Source organism: Salvelinus fontinalis, chromosome 38, assembly GCF_029448725.1.
Source record: "Salvelinus fontinalis isolate EN_2023a chromosome 38, ASM2944872v1, whole genome shotgun sequence".
Taxonomy (NCBI): Eukaryota; Metazoa; Chordata; class Actinopteri; order Salmoniformes; family Salmonidae; genus Salvelinus; species Salvelinus fontinalis.
The window spans coordinates 32,384,974-32,404,637 of NC_074702.1; the positions used below are offsets into that span (position 1 = coordinate 32,384,974).

General features: G+C 45.7%; 1 protein-coding gene across 2 annotated transcripts in view; it reads right to left on the reverse strand.

The window, feature by feature from the left end:
• klhl32 (kelch-like family member 32) overlaps positions 1 to 19,664 on the reverse strand; it is a 37,398-nt gene that overhangs the window by 4,250 nt on the left and 13,484 nt on the right. For both annotated transcript variants that reach the window (XM_055903400.1, XM_055903401.1), the window contains exons 2-6: positions 12,487 to 12,584; positions 11,296 to 11,476; positions 4,590 to 4,697; positions 2,961 to 3,059; positions 1,200 to 1,415 (exon numbers count right to left, since the gene is read on the reverse strand). In XM_055903400.1, the coding sequence (XP_055759375.1) occupies positions 1,200 to 1,415; positions 2,961 to 3,059; positions 4,590 to 4,697; positions 11,296 to 11,476; positions 12,487 to 12,509 (627 nt within the window). In that variant the 5' untranslated portion in view covers positions 12,510 to 12,584. The remainder of the gene's footprint in view (positions 1 to 1,199; positions 1,416 to 2,960; positions 3,060 to 4,589; positions 4,698 to 11,295; positions 11,477 to 12,486; positions 12,585 to 19,664) is intronic.

Here is a 19,664-nt window from a genome sequence, read left to right on the forward strand (position 1 = left end):
TCAATCACACACGCACTGTATATATTGTCCTACTACTGTCAATGCCACTCCTTTTTCTCTTCCTTCTTAAATACATCCTAAAATTATGCCAATAAAACAATATTTACACCCCCCCCCCCTTCCACTCTTTGCTTTGTCCTATTCTCGGTCTTGCTATCTACACACCCTCTCCTTCTTTCTCTCTCTCTCTCCCGCTCCCTCCTCCTCCTCCCACCTCTGAAGTGGCGGAGGGGTGTGTGTGCTCCGGTAGGCTGACTGTGAAGGTCACGCTGGATCAGAGAACTTCCTCGGGGCAGAGAATAAATCAACTTCCCCTCCCTCCCCTCCTCCCCAAAGAGAGTGACAGAAAGAGAGAGAGGGAGAGAGCAGCCAGAGAAAGGCAAACGCGCAAAGAAGAGGGGGAAAAAAACAAAGACCCAAGAAAATGTGATTTCCAGAGCGTGAGACTCGGAGAGAAGTCGGTGTGACGATGATTGACGGGCAAACTATATCGGCTGTGTATTGGCGCCCGCACGTTTTTTTTCCGGGCGGATGCCCAAATTAACCTTCTCGGCAGAGTGAAGGAGGCCCAAAGCAGCCTAATCAGGGTCTGATTATGGCAGCATCGCCTGGCTAAAGGGTCAGGGCAATTGTGCCATCAGAGGCCTGATTGTTTTCAATCAGACGGGCGGCCGGAGTGACAGCTGGGGGATTGGGGCGCTGATGAAGCCGCGGTGGGCCTAATCAGAGAGGGGGGAGAGAGAGAGAAGAGGTGGAGAGGGGGGCCTGATTGGTGCAAATGAACAGTCAAAACACATAGCCAGCCCGCCCCCCCCCCTCCACACTTCACCCATCCATATATACACACACACACACGCCTTCCTTTCCTATTCACGCCTATACATACATAGTGTATTTTGGTGCAGGCAATGAAAATGGACCAGTTGATGTTTAATGACACACTGTGTGATGTAGTATATCAAAGTCTGTGTGGGTCTGGCTGTGTGGGTTTATGGTGTGCATATATAGTGTATGTGTATGTGTGTGTGTGTGTGTGTGTGTGTGTCTGTATACGTGCAAGCATTTGCGAACATGTGTTTGTTCCTTCCATTGTGTGTGTGTGTGTGTGTGTGTGTGTGTGTGTGTGTGTGTGTGTGTGTGTGTGTGTGTGTGTGTGTGTGTGTGTGTGTGTGTGAGACTGAGGAGCCAGTGCAGTGTACCTGCCAGATCTCCTCCTCGTTGAGGGAGGTGAGGCGGTCGCTCTTCAGCACCTCCCTGAGGAGGCGGTAGGGGAGCAGCAGCACCTCCTCCTGGCGGCTCTGCTGCAGCTCACACAGGTGTTCTACCAGGAAGCTGACCACAGCCTCTTCCAGAGCAGGGAGGTGGAACAGATCAGCCACACGGTACAGGTCCAGGTAGTTAACACTGTTCAGCTCCTGTTGTGGACACATCGGCAGGTACAGACTTCATAAGGTAAATACATTTACATTTGAGTCATTTCGTAGCAGAGTTTCTAAACGCCACGATTATATACCATCGCAACGGAGTTGAGCAGCGACGACTGTGGGCGGCCTAAACCTCCGACGACGTCGAGTCACTGTCGGTCGACACTTTTCTTAAACATATGTTTGTCCTGTGTAAAAGCGGGCCTTTCTTCGCTGAAATCCATACTTTTTCATAAAAAATGTTTTGTTTTTTTTTCAAATACAACCGCCGACTGTTTCCTCGTATCACATGACAGTCGTCGCAAACCCAACTCCGAGATCTACATGTCGCGGAGTTGAGAAACCCAGCTAGTCATTTAGCAGACGCTCTTATCCAGAGCGACTTACAATTGGTGCGTTCATCTTAGGATAGCTAGGTGAGACAACAACATATCACAGCCATGGGACTGTGATCTTCCCACAATAAAGTAGCAGGAAAAGACAAGTGCATGTTTTTGTGTATTTATTTATATTTTTTTTTGGGGGGGGGGTTCCCCTGGGATATATTTAAGATACTCTTTGAGGAGGAAGGGTTTCAAAACATTTCAGGAAGATAAGCAGGGACTCCGCTGTCCTGACGTTAGGTGGAAGTTTGTTCCACCGTTTGGGTGCCAGGACAGAGAAGAAGTTTGAGCAGGAGCTGAGGGCCAAGAGACCAGAGGTGGCAGAACAGAGTTGGGGTGTAGAGTTTGAGTTAATACATACAGTAACACACACGCAGACATACAGTTGAATATCCCTCACACGCACGCACACACTCTGGGTCCCACACGTTCCTTGGGGTGTTTTTGAACTGGAGAATCTATTGAGATGAGACCACATTGTTATTCAAGCAGATCACAGCGTAAGAGAGAGAACAGGAGAGGCAAGAGAATAGAACATGGAGATCGAGAGTGGAATAAGACTGCCATCTGCTGGCAATAAGCAGAACCATGTGCAATATACTGCATGGCTCTGAGAAATCAGCTCAAACAAACACTCGCCCACAAAAATAACCTGTTCAATATCTAATTTCATACAGACAAAACACATATAGAAAGCTAGTGAATCTATATTTTATGTTAACCTGGGTCTTTTCTCTGCATCTTCAGCTGTGATCTTAACTGCTATCTTAATTGTATAATACAGTGTTTACAGTGAGCAGGGAGTATGTCTATAGGTGCAGTGAAATCAATGGCGTGCAACAGTGTCCATTTCTCTCTCTAACAGCAGATGGTGTATGAGAGCACTGTTCACCATAACATGATGTAACGGTTTGCCCACTGCCATGCTAATGTATCTTACTGGTAGTGACAGGGGGGTTTAATGTGTGGTCTTGTGTTGTTAGGAGGTACCTTGAACATATGGAGAGTAGACCCTCCATATACACAATAAATTGCAGTGCGCGTGTGTGTGTGTGATACGTATGTGCTTATCTGACTGTACTACTGTATATGACCGTGTGTGAGTATGTAATATATGTGAGTGTGTGTGTCCATGTCTGTCTTGACTCCTCACCTGGACGAGGTAGTGGGAGCAAAGACTGAGCAGCTCCAGCAGCTGAAGGTGACTTCCTGCCGACAGAACGTCCTGAATCACCCCTGGCTCCAGCATGATCTGAGGAGAGGACCTGAGTGAGACCACTTCCTGTCCACCTCACACACTGCTCACCTCCCCAGGCAGACAGTTTCCCATCCCAAATGACACCATAATCCCTATATAGTGCCATTAGGGTTCTGGTCAAAAGTAGTGCACTGTGTCTGGAATAGGGTGTCATTTGGGACGCAAGCAAATGACAGAAGCACTCGGGGACCAGTGGTCCCTTTATATAATGCTGCTGATTCATGTGTGTGGGTGTGTGACTGTGGTCTCAGGCCAGGCGTGTTTTTCGTGCGCAATAGCATGTCAACTAATGTGATTTCACTCATGTGTTACTGAAAGCGTTTGCGAGGCGTTATTTGCGCTGGGTGTTCTTCAATAGACTACACGTGTTGGTCCCGCTTTATATTCAGTGTCTATAAAACATGAATTTAAAGGGTCATTACATTGCAGTTAGAGTGGTATTATACGTTGTTATTCACACACACACTGTTATTCTTCTTACAACTGTGATACATACCACATTTCCATGTAATTGCCATGCAAAATACATGATTTGAAGCAACATCAAATAAAAACCACAACTATTATTTATAATATGCGTGCGTGCGTGCTCTCAGTGTAGACTATATAGCAACAGCATGTCTGCTAACCCCATGGCCCCTGACATGTGGCCCGTGGATTTCAGCAACTAGCTCTGTGGTTGTTTACTGAAATAAGCATATTGCTCACGTCTCATCATCTCAGCAGACGGAAACGGACCGGCAGCCGGCTGCTGACCCACATCAACACAACTCCCCCTGCTCATTTCCACTGTGGAAATGCAATTAGGAATAATTACGAGCTAGCCAGCCTTTCACTGCCGGGCCACAGGGCATAGATCTCCTGACTCCTCACCGCAGAGAAAGAGAGAGAGAGGGAGAGGGAGAGAAAGATGGGGGGGGGGGGGAGAGATAGGCAAGAGAGAGAGGGAGGAGAAAGAGTGTGGGGGGGGGGTCACTGGCATACTGTAGTATCAGGCTAGGTTAGATATCACATCCATGTATAGGCTATAGCAGGTGGACTCAACCACTATTTAAGAAGGCCTATTCACACAAATGCACTAGATGGCAACGGTCCGGGATGGATATTGTCATTTATCAGCATAGTAACAAACCCTCACATCGCGACTCATATGACCCCAAAATGCTCAAACTGTTCACATCCCTTTCCTTGGCGGAGAGAAAACTTCAAAGCATTTTAAAGCAAATTTCCTGCAATTCTACACATTTTGTCATCTTTTATGTGCGTTCATATGATACCTGAGTGACTCAACAAAATCAATGGGGGCACCCTAGGGGTCAAGTATCGGGAGTATCCGCCAGTTGAGTATGGCTGGGCTATAGCTTTAATCAGCTAACGAAAAGCTGAAAAAAACTGTCACTCTTAGTTAGTGTAAGCCTGGACAGTTGTGAGATGTGTTTGTGCGTACAGTTCAGTACCTGTGTGTGACTCGAGGACAGGTGGTGGGGTGGCTAGTTGCAGATGAAGGCGCTACTGTAGACTCACCTGTCCCGTGTAGGCGAAGTCTAGTGCATGTTTCAGTCCCACACTGGTCACTCCCTGAAGAGTCACCTCGTCTGCCTCACTCTCCACCATGCACAGGCTGAACATGGCCTGTGAACACACACAGACAGAGACAGAGACAGAGAGAGAGACACACACACACACCTCTGAGACATTGGCACAGCAAACCTGAGCTATAAATAGGCTGCCGCACAGCTGAATTACAAACACAGCCTCATAGATTCGGGAAGTAGGGGTGCTGAACCACCCCCTGAAATATCATAATAATAATAAAGATACGAAAAATAGTGCACAGGGCCTTTACTAGTCCTGTACTAGTGTACCGATATAGCCATCTGTTCCGCGAAAAATAAGAATACTTCATTTATTGTCTTCGAGAGAACAGAAGTTATTGTTGCTTGATCAGCACACACAAACGAACAGACAGACAGGAGACACCCCCCCCAAGGGGTAGAAAGCACAAGGACTACCATGTGATTCCACACAGCAACTGCCCTCCAGTTGAAGGCCCACTCTTGGCCTATCAATAGAGTTCATTGGACATAGAGATCGTGTGTTTCTTTGACACCCATTTTCCAAGCTATATTTATCACTATCCGACACACAGACTGGTTACTTCCTGGTCCTGAACTTTTTCTGGGAAACACTGCATTAATACACACACACACACACACACACACACAAAGACAAAGTGAAATCAAAGCCCCAGAGAGAGCAGTCGCCTGGCCCGGAGCCTGCTGTGCTGTGCCTGATGCTGTGTTGTCCCCAATCAAAGCAATTGATTGGTGTCACCGTATGAGATGATGGCAGAGCCATTGATCAGGGATGGAGGAACAGGGGAAGCGGCAGGGTGATGGATTAGTCATGTCTTGAATTCACAACTAAAATAATCAAGGACTCCTAAATCACACTAGCCTGGGTACCAATTTGTTTGCGCCTTCATGCCACACCTTGTCATGCGAAGGAGTTAACATGATAGCACAAACAGATCTGGAACCAGGCTACAGTCACACCACTACAACCTCAGAGCAGAGGATACTCCTGCCCCTTTTTTTGATTAGGACCGCTATTTTTTGGGTATAAGCACTAGTGTTGCTCTAGGTAAATTGTGTTTCCATAGCTAATGCAGTCTCTACTCTATAAGGGATTGGGTTAACCACTTTTCATTTACAAAAGCCGCAGGGCCAGACGGATTACCAGGACGTGTATTCAGAGCATGCGCAGACCAACTCAAGTGTCTTCACTGACATTTTCAACCTCTCCCTGACCGAGTCTGTAATATCTACATGTTTCAAGCAGACCACCCTTCCCTGTGCCCAAGGAAGCGAAGGTAACCTGCCTAAATGATTACCGCCCCGTGGCACTCACATCGGTAGCTATGAGGTGCTTGAAAGGCTGGTCATGGCTCACATCAACAGCATCCACGCGGACACCCTAGACCCACTCCAATTCGCATACCGCTCAAACAGATCCACAGATGACGTAATATCAATCGCACTCCACACTGCCCTTTCTCAACTGGACAAAAGGAACACCTATGTAAGAATGCTGTTCATTGACTACAGCTCAGCGTTCAACACCATAGTGCCCACGAAGCTCATCACTAAGCTAAGGACTCTGTGACTAAACACCTCCCTCAAACTGGATCCTGGACTTCCTGATGGGCCGCCCCCAGGTGGTAAGAGTAGGCAATAACACGTCTGCCACGCTGATGCTTAACACTGGGGCCCCTCAGGGGTGTGTACTTAGTCCCCTCCACTTAGTCCCCTCCTGTATTCCCTGTTCACCCACGACTGCATGGCAAACACGACTCCAACACCATCATTAAGTTTGCTGACGACACAACAATGGTAGGCCTGACCACCGACAATGATGAAACAGCATATAGGGAGGAGGTCAGAGAACTGGCAGTATGGTGCCAGGACAACAACCTCTCCCTCAATGTGAGCAAGACAAAGGAGCTGATCGTGGACTACAGGAAAAGGTGGGCCGAACAGGCCCCCATTTAACATCAACGGGGCTGTAGTGGAGGGGGTCGAGAGTTTCAAGTTCCTTGGTGTCCACATCACCAACGAACTATCATGGTCCAAACATACCAAGACAGTCGTGAAGAGGGCACGACAAAACCTTTTCCCTCTCAGGAGACAGAAAAGATTTGGTATGGGTTTCCAGAACCTCAAAAGGTTCTACAGCTGCACCATCGAAAGCATCCTGACGGGTTGCATCATCGCCTGGTACGGCAACTGCTCGGCATCTGACCGTAAGGCGCTACAGAGGGTAGTGCGTACGACCCAGTACATCACTGGGGCCAAGCTTCCTGCCATCCAGGACCTATATAATAGGCGTGTCAAAGGAAAGCCCATAACATTGTCAGAGACTTCAGTCACCCAAGTTATAGACTGTTTTCTCTGCTACATTGACCCCCCCACCCACCCCCTGTTTTGTACACCGCTATCTATGCATGATCACTTCACCCCCATCTACATGTACAAATTACCTCAACTATCCTGTGCCCCCAAACACTGACTCTGTACCGGTGCCCCCTGTATATAGCCTCGTTATTGTTATTATGTTACTTTTTATTTTAGTCTACTTGGTAAATATTTTCTTAACCAACAGTGCAGTTCAAGAAGAGTTAAGGGCTTGTAAGTAAGCATTTCAAGGTACATTCTACACTTGTTGTATTCGGCACATGTGACAAAGTTTGATTTGATTTGATTTGATTTTGTGCAAATCTATGCGTTTTCTTATGATTTGGTTGAGTATAATTGTGTTGTTGTCCCGGGGCTCTGTAGGATCTGTTTGTGAACAGAGCCCCAAGACCAGCTTGCTTAGGGGGCTCTTCTCCAGGTGTATTTCTCTGTAGGTGATGGCTTTGATATGGAAGTTTTGGGAATTGCTTCCTTTTAGGTGGTTGTAGAATTGAACAGCTCTTTTCTGGATTTTGATAATTAGTGGGTATCGGCCTAATTCTGATCCGCATGCATTATTTGGTGTTTTACGTTACACAGAGGATATTTTTGCAGAATTCTGCATGCAGAGTGTCAATGTGGTGTTTGTCCCATTTTGTGAATTCTTGGTTGGTGAGCGGACCCCAGACCTCACAACCATAAAGGGCAATTGGTTCTATTTATTTATTTAACCTTTATTTAACCAGGTAGGCTAGTTGAGAACAAGTTCTCATTTACAACTGCGACCTGGCCAAGATAAAGTATAGAGCAGACAACAACACAGAGTTACATACTATAACTGATTCAAGTATCTTTAGCCTAATTGGTATGTCAAATCTTATGTTCCGTTTGATGGCATAGAAGGCCCTTCTTGCCTTGTCTCTCAGATCGTTCACAGCTTTGTGGAAGTTACCTGTGGCGCTGATGTTTAGACCGAGGTATGTATAGTTTTTTGTGTGCTCTAGGGCAACGGTGTCTAGATGTAATTTGTATTCGTGGTCCTGGGAACTGGACCTTTTTTGGAAGACCATTATTATTTTGTTCTTACTGAGATGTACTGTCAGGGCCCAGGTCTGACAGAATCTGTGCAGAAGATCTAGGTGCTGCTGTAGGCCCTCCTTGGTTGGGGACAGAGGCACCAGATCATCAGCAAACAGTAGACATTTGACTTCAGATTCTAGTAGGGTGAGATCAGATGGTGCAGACTGTTCTAGTGCCCTCGCCAATTCGTTGATATACACTACTCAAAAAAATAAAGGGAACACTTAAACAACACAATGTAACTCCAAGTCAATCATACTTCTGTGAAATAAAACTGTTCACTTAGGAAGCAACACTGATTGACAATAAATGTCACATGCTGTTGTGCAAATGGAATAGACAAAAGGTGGAAATTATAGGCAATTAGCAAGACACCCCCAAAAAAGGAATGGTTCTGCAGGTGGTGACCACAGACCACTTCTCAGTTCCTATGCTTCCTGGCTGATGTTTTGGTCACTTTTGAATGCTGGCGGTGCTTTCACTCTAGTGGTAGCATGAGACGGAGTCTACAACCCACACAAGTGGCTCAGGTAGTGCAGTTCATCCAGGATGGCACATCAATGCGATCTGTGGCAAAAAGGTTTGCTGTGTCTGTCAGCGTAGTGTCCAGAGCATGGAGGCGCTACCAGGAGACAGGCCAGTACATCTGGAGACGTGGAAGAGGCCGTAGGAGGGCAACAACCCAGCAGCAGGACCGCTACCTCCGCCTTTGTGCAAGGAGGTGCACTGCCAGCGCCCTGCAAAATGACCTCCAGCAGGCCACAAATGTGTTCCTAACCCTAACCCTAACCCATTAGGAAATGCATCACCGATGTTGTCCCCACAGTGAAGGTTCGCTGCTTCCCCAATTAAAAGCCCTAGATTAACACCAAGGTTGCAGCTAAATTAAAGGACAGGGCTACCACACACAGGTCTATCGCAGCTAACCCAGAGACTTCGGCTGAGGACAAGAAATCCTGCTACGACCTCCGCAGAACCATCAAACAAGCAACAGGACAAAATAAAAACAAGGTGGAATCCTATTACACAAGTTCCGACGCCAGCCGCATGTGGCCGGGGCTACAGTCCATTACAGATTACAAAGGAAGAACCAGCAGTGATCTGCCCAACGATGCGTCTCGACCAGACGAACACAATGCATTTTAGACATACTTCGACAAAAACACCAAGCCGTGCATGAGGGCCCCCGCCGACCCAGAGGACTGGGTGATCTCGATCTCCGAGGCCGACGTGAGTAAGGTTTATATATCAGGTCACTTGCATGGCCGCAGGCCAGACGTGTTCTCAGAGCATGTGCAGAACAGCTGGCAGGCATATCTAAGGTCATTGTCAACCTCTCCTTGTCCCAGTCTGTAATCCCCACGTCTCAAGCTGACCACCATTGTTCCTGTTCCCAAGAACTCTAAGGCTACCTGCCACAAAGACTACCACCCTGTATCACAATCACCACCTGCAATAACATCTGCTAAAGACTTGTATGTGACCAATACAATTTGATTTGATTTAAGCACTTTGAAAGGCTGGTTATGGCACACATCATCCCAGACACCCCTAACTCACTCCGATTTGCATACCGTCCCAACAGATCCAAAGACGCAATCTCAACTGCACTCCACACTGCCCTCACCCACCTAGATAAGAGGAATACGTGAGAATGCTGTTCATTGTCTACAGCTCAGCATTCAACACCATAGTCCCCTTCAAGCTCATCACCAAGCATGGGACCCTGGGACTGAACACCTCCCTCTGCAACTGGATCCCGGACTTGACGGGCCGACCCCAGGTGGTGAGGGTAGGCAACAACACCTCCGCCACGCTGACCCACAACGCGTGGGCCTCACAGGGGTGTGTGCTTACTCCCCTCCTGCACGCCGTGTTCACCCACAACTGCGTGGTCATGCACAACTCCAACACCATCATCAAGGTTGCTGACGACATGACGGGGGTAGGCCTGATCACCGGGCGAAAATGGGAAGGCCAACAAGGAGGAGGTCAGTGAGCTGGCAGTGTGGTGCCAGAACAACCTCTCCCTCAATGACAGTAAGACCAAGGAGTTGATCGTGGACTACAGGAAACAGGGGGCGAGCACGCTCCTATCCACATCAACAGGGCACTAGTGGAGCAGGTCGAGAGCTTCAAGTTCCTCACGATTGTGCCACCTCCCCCTCGGGAGGTTGAAAAGATTTGGCTTGGGCCCTCAAATCCTCAAAAAGTTATACAGCTGCCAAACTGAGAGCATCTTGACTGGCTGCATCACTGCTTGTTATGGCAACTGCACCACCCTCGATCGCATGGTGCTATATAGGGTGGTGCAGAACACCCAGTACATCACTGGGGCCGATCTCCCTGAGATCCAGGACCTCTATATCAAACGGTGTGAAAGGGAGGCCCGGAAAATTGTTAAAGACTCCAGCTACCCGAGCCATAGACTGTTCCCTCTGCTTCCGCACGGCAATCGGTACCGGAGCAACAAGTCTGACCCCAACAGGCTCATAACCAGCTTCTATCTCCAAGCCATAAGACTGCTAAATAGCTAACAAAATGGCTACACGGACTATCTGCATTGACCCTTTTATTTTTGCACTGACTCTATGCACACTCACAGTACTGACGCTACACACACACTCATACTGACACGCCAACACACACACACACACGCTTTATTTGCTCACACACACACATACAATCATCAAATACGCTGCTGCTACTCTGTTTATCATATATCCTGATGCCTAGTCACCTGACACCCTATACATATCTACCCTTACCACTCCAGTATCCAGCACATTATATGGAATTGGCACTGACCCTGGATCTGAGCCTGTATATAGCTTACTTACTCTCTCCTGTTCTTATTGTTTCTATTTCTCGTGTTTTTTTGTACTAATTTATTTTTTAGTACTAGTGATATTGATTATTGCTTTGTTGGGAAAGAGCTTGCAAGACAGGCATTTCACTGTACTTGTGCACGTGACAAAACAGCTTGAAACTACACTCTTAGAAAACAGGGTTCCAAAAAGGGTTATTCGGCTGTCCCCATAGGAGAACCCTTTTTGGTTCCATGTAGAACCCTCTGTGGAAAGGTTTCTACATGGAACCCAAACGGGTTCTACCTAGAAGCTAAAGGGTTCTCCTTTGGGGACAGACAAATGAAAAAAATTCTAAGAGTGTAGTGTCCTCTCCAGGTCCAAACTCACCCGGAAGTAATCGCTGCACGCCGCCAGCACTGCTTTATGGGCGTGGAACTTCTGGTCGCCGGCGACCAGGGTGACATCACAGAGTAGGCCATCCTTCCTCTGCTGGTTGAGGGCGGAGAGGACGGAGTCCTGGTGAGACTTGGACTGGCATAGCCTCTGGTCTGTTACCAGCTCCTGCCCACTGCGAGGGAGGGACAGAGGGAAGGAAGGAGTGGGGGAGAGAGAGTGAGGGAGAGATATCAGTCAAGGCTGTGGGAAAATCTCTGTCTCTCTGCTCATCTCATTTGAGTCATTTAGCAGATGCTCTTATCCAGAGCGACTTACAGGAGCAATTAGGGTTAAGTGCCTTGCTCATGGGAACATGGACAGATTTTTCACCTATTCAAGTCAGGGATTCAAACCAGCGACCTTTCGTTACTGGCCCAACACTCTTAACCGCTAGGCTACCTGCCGCATCTCCTTGTTTGTCTCTCTTGTTCTCCTAGCTGTCCATTTCATATGTCTGTTTATTAGTCAACTAGCTGTCAGTCCTTTTTTCTGCCTGTCTGCAGTTTGGTCTGTCACTACAAATAACTAAATACTATTGAAGGTATGTGAACACAAGTCTGGTGTGTGTGTGTGTGTGTGTGTGTGTGTGTGTGTGTGTGTGTGTGTGTGTGTGTGTGTGTGTGTGTGTGTGGGTGTGTGTGTATGTGTGTGTGCATTCTCAGGGTTCGTGGTAGAGCACTGGAGTCCCCTGCTGGTCACCACTAAGACTCAGCAGCTGTAGTTCAACATTGTCAACGGGCTGCTCCTCCCTAACTCTGTCCAGTCTGGACAAGGCCCTGAGGAACAGCCTGCCCCTCTACCTACAGTGTGTGTGTGGCCCTGACAGAGTAATACCCCGGGAATGAGGGACACGTCGCCACAGGCTGAGAGGCCGAGTCAGGATTATAATCTGACAGAGAAGTGTGTGTGTGGAGGGGGGGTTGACCACACCTGCCAACATGCTGCCCCACTGAAGCTCAGACCAGCCATGCCAAACCAAGGTTGGTCAGAGGTTAGTTAGCTCACCACATATACTACAGTTAACACTGCAGATGGCATTGCAAACTCTAAGGGCAAAAATGAGTCTCACACCCAATTACAAAACGCTGGAAACAGTTGTAGAGCTGTGTGTGTGTGTACGGATTCACCGGTTTACAGATTTACCTGACACAAGGTTCAGATGGCATGCTCCCGGAGAAGGAGAGAAGAGGTGGAACAGTATTCTGTGATTCCTGAGGGCTGCAGTTACTTCCTGCATTAGCCTGGAAAGAGAAACAGATGAGGTACATTTCAAATCAATCCATTTGGATCAACTAACTGCTAATCCCGAATACAAAGCAGACTGAAAATCCACTTGAAACCGCGAGGCATTTCAGCTTAATGAATAGAATGAAGCAGACACTTTGTGAATTAGCCACCGGCCAAGAAAGACCACGACCTGAGTTTCCAACTGACTCTCTGTGGTTAAGAATAGAATATGTTTATGAACACTTCTACGTTAACGTGGATGCTACCATGATTACGGATAACCCTGAATGAATCGTGAATAATGACGAGTGAGAAAGTTTGACGCACAAATATCAATGGTGAGAGGTTAGCGTTCCATTGGAGGTTTTTTACATTTGTTTTTATTATGGATCCCCCAGCTACTCTTCCTGGGGTCCAGCAGAATTAAGGCAGTTTATACAATTTTAAAACATTACAATACATTCACAGATTTCACAACACACTGTGTGCCCTCAGGCCCCTACTCCATCCGCTACCACATATCTACAGTACTAAATCCATGTGTATGTATAGTGCGTATGTTAGCTGTGTGCCAGTATGATATTTGTGCGTCCAACTTTCTCATTATTCACTTCAATTCACTGAGGAGTATCCGTAATAATGGTAGCGTCCACATTAATGTAGAAGGGTTTAGAAACATCTTCTATTCTTATTTACAATAAAAGTGATTCCAAAAATCACACAATATATTATTCACCATTCATTTCTATTGGGCACAAAATGATCTGAAACACAACCAAAACAAACAGAAAATTAATCCAACAAATGTGTAGAGTCACACGGTTGATGTAGTCAATGCGTGCTAAGAATATGGCACCAAACACTTCACTTTTTACTACTTTAATACACATAAGTGAATTTGTCCCAATACTTTTGGTCCCCTAAAAATGGAGGGGACTGTAATTTCTAGACGGTTCACACGGAATGAATGAAAATACCCTCAAATTAAAATTGACAGTCCGCACTTTAACTTAGTCATTGTTTGATTTCAAGTATAGAGCCAAAAGATGAAAAAAATGCTTCCCTGTCCCAATAATTATTGAGGGCACTGTCAGGGCAAAGCCACTGCACGGCCTGGCGGGGCTATTTTAGATTAAAAATAAATAAAACAATGTTTTTAGTAGCCTATTCGCCAACAATACGATGTGTGCACTTGATTCAGTGTCCCTGCATCCCGGGTAGGTGAAGTGTTCCCATTTTGAACCATTTTATTTGTCTGAAGATACAAACTCTTTAATCTCTTTTAATAATTTTATCTCCCCAGAGAGCTAAATCAGATACACCTGTAGGCATATCGCTGGCCAATCAGATAGCTTAGATCACCGTGTCGACAGCAGATACCACAAGCCCACAGCAAATTTAATTGGAAATATAACTTTGCCCTGTGGTTCTCCGCCCATGCACTATAGTTAGGCCATTGATCATTTAATTGATATCACACAATACACTGTAGGCGCACTTGATCTCCTGCGCCCAGCCGAGAATTGCATTTTGACTAACAAAGTGATCTTGACTAAGAAAAGGCTGTTGGCCACTGTTGTAGTCTATACAGGCTATAGTATGGCCTATTATGTGTATTAATTTGCATACTGTTATAATTTACGCTTCCTTTGATGTTGTTTAATATGCAGAGTGTAACCTAACGCAAACCTTATCTACTTTGATTGGCCTCCGTGACAGCGGTTAAATGGTTACATTTGTGGCCGCCTAGCCTACTATCTCCTGGTCGCTGAGCCAGCGATCTGATAGGTTGCCAAGTCATAGCAGGGCATTATGTTCTAGTCTCAGTCTCATTAATTAAACTAGGCCTATGGTTTATTATGTGTCTAGTTGCATGTTTAGATTAGGTTAGTAAGATTCCCCATTAGCTACTGCGCGTGCAGCAGCTACTCTTCCTGGGGTCCACATAAAACGTACAAACACATGACAAACTACAGAACAGGAATGAACAAGAACAACAAAAGATATTACATTGAAATAAAAAGAGTTACAAGAAAGTCACCGAGAGACAACAAAAAATACAATGTACACACTACTTATATACACTGAGTGTACAAAACATTATGAACACCTGCTCTTTCCATGACATAGACAGACCAGGTGAATCCAGGTGAAAGCTATGATCCCTTATTGATGTCCCTTGTTAAATACACTTCAATCAGTGTAGATGAAGGGGAGGAGACAGGTTAAACAAGGATTTTTAAGCCTTGAGACAATTGAGACATGGATTGTGTATGCGTGCCATTCAGAGGATGAATGGGTAGGACAAAATATTTAACTGCCTTTAAAACGGGGGTATGGTAGAAGATGCCAGGCGCACCGGTTTGATTGTGTCGAGAACTGCAACGCTGCTAGGTTTTTCATGCTCAACAGTTTCCTGTGTGTTTCAAGAATGGTTCACTACCCAAAGGACATCCAGACAACTTGGCACAACGGTGAGAAGCATTGGAGTCTACATGGGCCAGTATCCCATTCCCTGTGGAATGCTTTCTACATCTCGTTAAGTACATGTGCCAAAGAATTTAGGCTGTTCTGAGGGGAAAAACTCAAAATTAGGAAGGTGTCTTAATATTTTGTACACTCAGTATATACACATAAGCATATTCTTATATACAGTACAGTTAAATTAGATCTTTAGAAAAAGGCACTGTGATACATGGTTTTATCCGTTTTCAATAAGCTAAACTTGCTTTTTGCCCAAGTAACCTCTTGTGGCAGAGCATTCCACGATGACATGGCTCTATACATAACTGAGCGATGCATTAAATCTGTTTTTGGTTTGGAGACCGTGAAGAAACCTGTAGTGGCGTGTCTGGTGGGGTATGTACAGTGCCTTCGGAAAGTATTCAGACCCCTTGACTTGACCCCTCCACATTCTGTTACGTTACAGCCCTTTTCTAAAATAGATTAAATAAAAATCCTCAGCATTCTACACACAATACCCCATAATGACAAAGCAAACAGTTTTTTTTAAATGTTTGCAAATTTATATATTTTTTTAAACAGAAATACCTTATTTACAAAAGTATTCAGACACTTTGCTATGAGACTCGAAATTGAGCTCAGGTGCATCCTGTTTCCATTGATAATCCTTGAGATATTTCTACAACTTGGAGTCCACCTGTCTATATATTTTGGGCTCCAGAGTGGCGCAGCGGTCTAAGGCACTGCATCTCAGTAGACACATGCATCCCACTAGACACATTTACTGGTTACACTAGTGATTACACCTGGTTACACTAGTGACCATATCCCCCGCGCATCCCGCAAAAGGCGGAGGTGTTGCTAACATTTACGATAGCAAATTTCAATTTACAAAAAAAAAAAAGACGTTTTCGTCTTTTGAGCTTCTAGTCATGAAATCTATGCAGCCTACTCAATCACTTTTTATAGCTACTGTTTACAGGCCCCCTGGGCCATATACAGCGTTCCTCACTGAGTTCCCTGAATTCCTATCGGACCTTGTAGTCACAGCAGATAATATTCACATTTTTGGTGACTTACTTTAATATTCACATGGAAAAGTCCACAGACCCACTCCAAAAGGCTTTCGGAGTCATCATCGCTCAGTGGGTTTTGTCCAACATGTCTCCGGACCTACTCACTGTCACAGTCATACTCTGGACCTAGTTTCGTCCCATGGAATAAATGTTGTGGATCTTAATGTTTTTCCTCATAACCCTGGACTATTCGACCACCATTTTATAACGTTTGCAATCGCAACAAATAATCTGCTCAGACCCCAAACAAGGATCATCAAAAGTCGCGCTATAAATTCTCAGACAACCCAAAGATTCCTTGTTGCCCTTCCAGACTCCCTCTGCCTACCCAAGGACGCCAGAGGACAAAAATAAGTTAACCACCTAACTGAGGAACTCAATTTAACCTTGCGCAATACCCTAGATGCAGTCGCACCCCTAAAAACTAAAAAGATTTGTCATGAGAAACTAGCTCCCTGGTATACAGAAAATACCTGAGCTCTGAAGCAAGCTTCCAGAAAACTGGAACGGAAATGGCGCCACACCAAACTAGAAGTCTTCTGACTAGCTTGGAAAGACAGTACCGTGCAGTATCGAAGAGCCCTCACTGAGAGCCCTCCTCAGAAACTGTTCCCTGTGGTGTTTGAACTTATGCACTATCGCCTACTTTGGAGCAAAGCCCAGTAGCATTGGTGAAGATATCCGCTTGATCATATCACAGATCCAACACTATTAGAATAGATTCTAATTGGTTGAGTGATAACCTGGGTCATGTTACAGGTATAAGTCACAGTTCCTCTTCAGCGCTCGGTGGCCTATAGCAGCACCCTAAAAGAAGAGGCTTCAGATGAGGCTGGTGAACCTGCAACCACAGCACTTTACTTAATTTGTCATGAGATCCTCTCTGAGCTTTACAGAAATATGGCTCTGAATATATACAGCAACACCTCCCCCGTAGACATTTTATAGATGTTATATCCTTGTATTCCTACTGCTGTATCGTCGAAGGTGCTGTAAAAGTGAGTCTCAGAAATGTCTAATACTAAATATTGATATTATCTAAGATTAGCAAATGACTAATTTCATGAACTTTCTTTGAGGCTACATACATAATCAGTGCACGCAACAGAACAGTGTACTGTCTACACTCGGTTTGTTGTTTTTATGAAATAGTTTTCTTTTAAAATCATAGCTAAAGTTATTGCTATGGGTTCCGCGACACGGTTAGCCTTTAAGGCTGGGACCGCATGTTTGTGTTCCCGGATTCCTGTTAAGTAGCAGTTAGTTGCTAGCCATCATGAAAACGAAGCAGGCTAACGCTAGCAGTGCTAGCCCACTGGTGTCTTTATCCACGGCTGGGCACAAATGCTTTAGGTGTGAGATGATTTCCACACAATCACAAGATGAAGATGAGGTGTAACTGAAAACTGGACGGGGATTTGTCAGCACTAAATCAAATCAAATGTGTCACATGCGTTGAATACAACAGTGAACAGTGAAATGCTTACTTACAAGCCCTTAACCAACAATGCAGTTAAGAAAATACAAACACAAAAAAGTAAGAGATAAGAATAACAAATAATTAAAAGAGCAGCAGTAAATAACAATAGCGGGGCTATATACAGGGGGTACCGGTACAAAGTCAATGTAATTGAGGTAATATGTACATGTAGGTAGAGTTATTAAAGTGACTATGCATAGATAATAACAGAGAGTAGCAGCAGCGTAGGGGGGGAGGGGGGGGGGGGGGGGCAATGCAAATAGTCTGGGTAGCCATTTGATTAGCTGTTCAGGAGTCTTATGGCTTGCGGGTAAAAGATGTTTAGAAGCAACTTGGACCTAGACTTGGCGCTACGATACCGCTTGCCGTGCGTTAGCAGAGAGAACAGTCTATGACTAGGGTGGCTGGAGTCTTTGACAATTTTTAGGGCCTTCTTCTGACACTGCCTGGTAATAGAGGTCCTGGATGACAGGAAGATTGGCCCCAGTTATGTGCTGGGCCATACACACTACCCTCTGTAGTGCTTTGCGGTCGGAGGCCGAGCAGTTGCCATACCAGGCAGTGATGCAACCAGTCAGGATGCTCTCGATGGTGCAGCTGTAGAACCTTTTGAGGATCTGAGGACCCATGCCAAATCTTTTCAGTCTCCTGATGGGGAATAGGTTTTGTTGTGCCCTCTTCACAACTGTCTTGGTGTGCTTGGACCATGTTAGTTTGTTGGTGATGTGGACATCAAGGAACTTGAAGCTCTCAACCTGCTCCACTACAGCCCCGTTGATGAGAATCAGGACGTGCTCGGCCCTCCTTTTCCTGTAGTCCAGAATCATCTCCTTTGTCTTGATCACGTTGAGGGGGAGGTTGTTGTCCTGGCACCACACGGCCAAGTCTCTGACCTCCTCCCTATAGGCTGTCTCGTCGTTGTCGGTGATCAGGCCTACCACTGTTGTGTCATCAGCAAACTTAATGATGGTGATGGTAAATGCACCACCATCAAGCAGCTTAGGGAAGAGAGTCACGGTCGGTAATGGCACAGCCTGAGATCGAACCCCAGGCTATGGTAACACCGATGCAGTGCCTTAGACCGCTGCGCCACTCGGGAGGCCCATTCACGTAGGTTTTAACGACCTTCGCTTTAGGCGATCTGAGGGAGGACTACAAATATATATTTCTTTAAACACCTCGTTAGCACAGGAAAGAGAATAATTATCTCCTGCCCCCTCCTGTGCTATCGGAGGGATTCGGAACATTTCAGCCGACTCGGTGCTCTAAACGAGTACCTGAAGAAACTTTGCAATGACAGGAATGTCTCCTTTTGTGACAACTTTGATTTGCTGTGAAAGCAATCAGCAGTTTTTAAAAAAAGAGACGGGATTATCCTAACCGCAGGGGTTCCAGGATTATTTTCAGTAACATCACAAACTGTTTTAGAGACTGACTAACAGGGTCTGGTAGTGCTCCAGTCCTCCCTGTCAGAATAAACCACAAAAGACTTGGAAAGCATATCAACTCCTGTAGAAATGGCACTATGGTTATTGTGAGTAACCTAATTTATGTTCCTCTAACGTCACCTTCTAGTGAGTTTATACAAATTGTCATATCCTACCATTCTGATCGATTAGAGACTGACAGAAAACGTGGCTGTAATGTTCATAATTTGGTTGTTATTCCATTGGTTACCTTTCCAGGGGCAGACTGGCCTACACTCATTCAATATGAGGCTTTTAAATGTTAGAGAAATCACTAGTCTAACCTTTCTCGTGAATGACCTCATTACTGAGCGCAAAGTTGATGAACCTCACACTCAACGTCAACAAAACAAAGGAGATGATTGTGGACTTCAGGAAACAGCAGAGGGAGCACCCCCCTATCCACATAGGAGAGGGTAGTAAGAGGGTAGTGGAGAGGGTAGTAAGTTTTAAGTTCCTCGGCGTACACATCACGGACAAACTGAATTGGTCCACCCACACAGACAGCATTGTGAACATTTACATTTACATTTAGCAGACGCTCTTATCCAGAGCGACTTACAAGTACATACATTCATACTTTTTTTTGGTTTGTACTGGCCCCCCGTG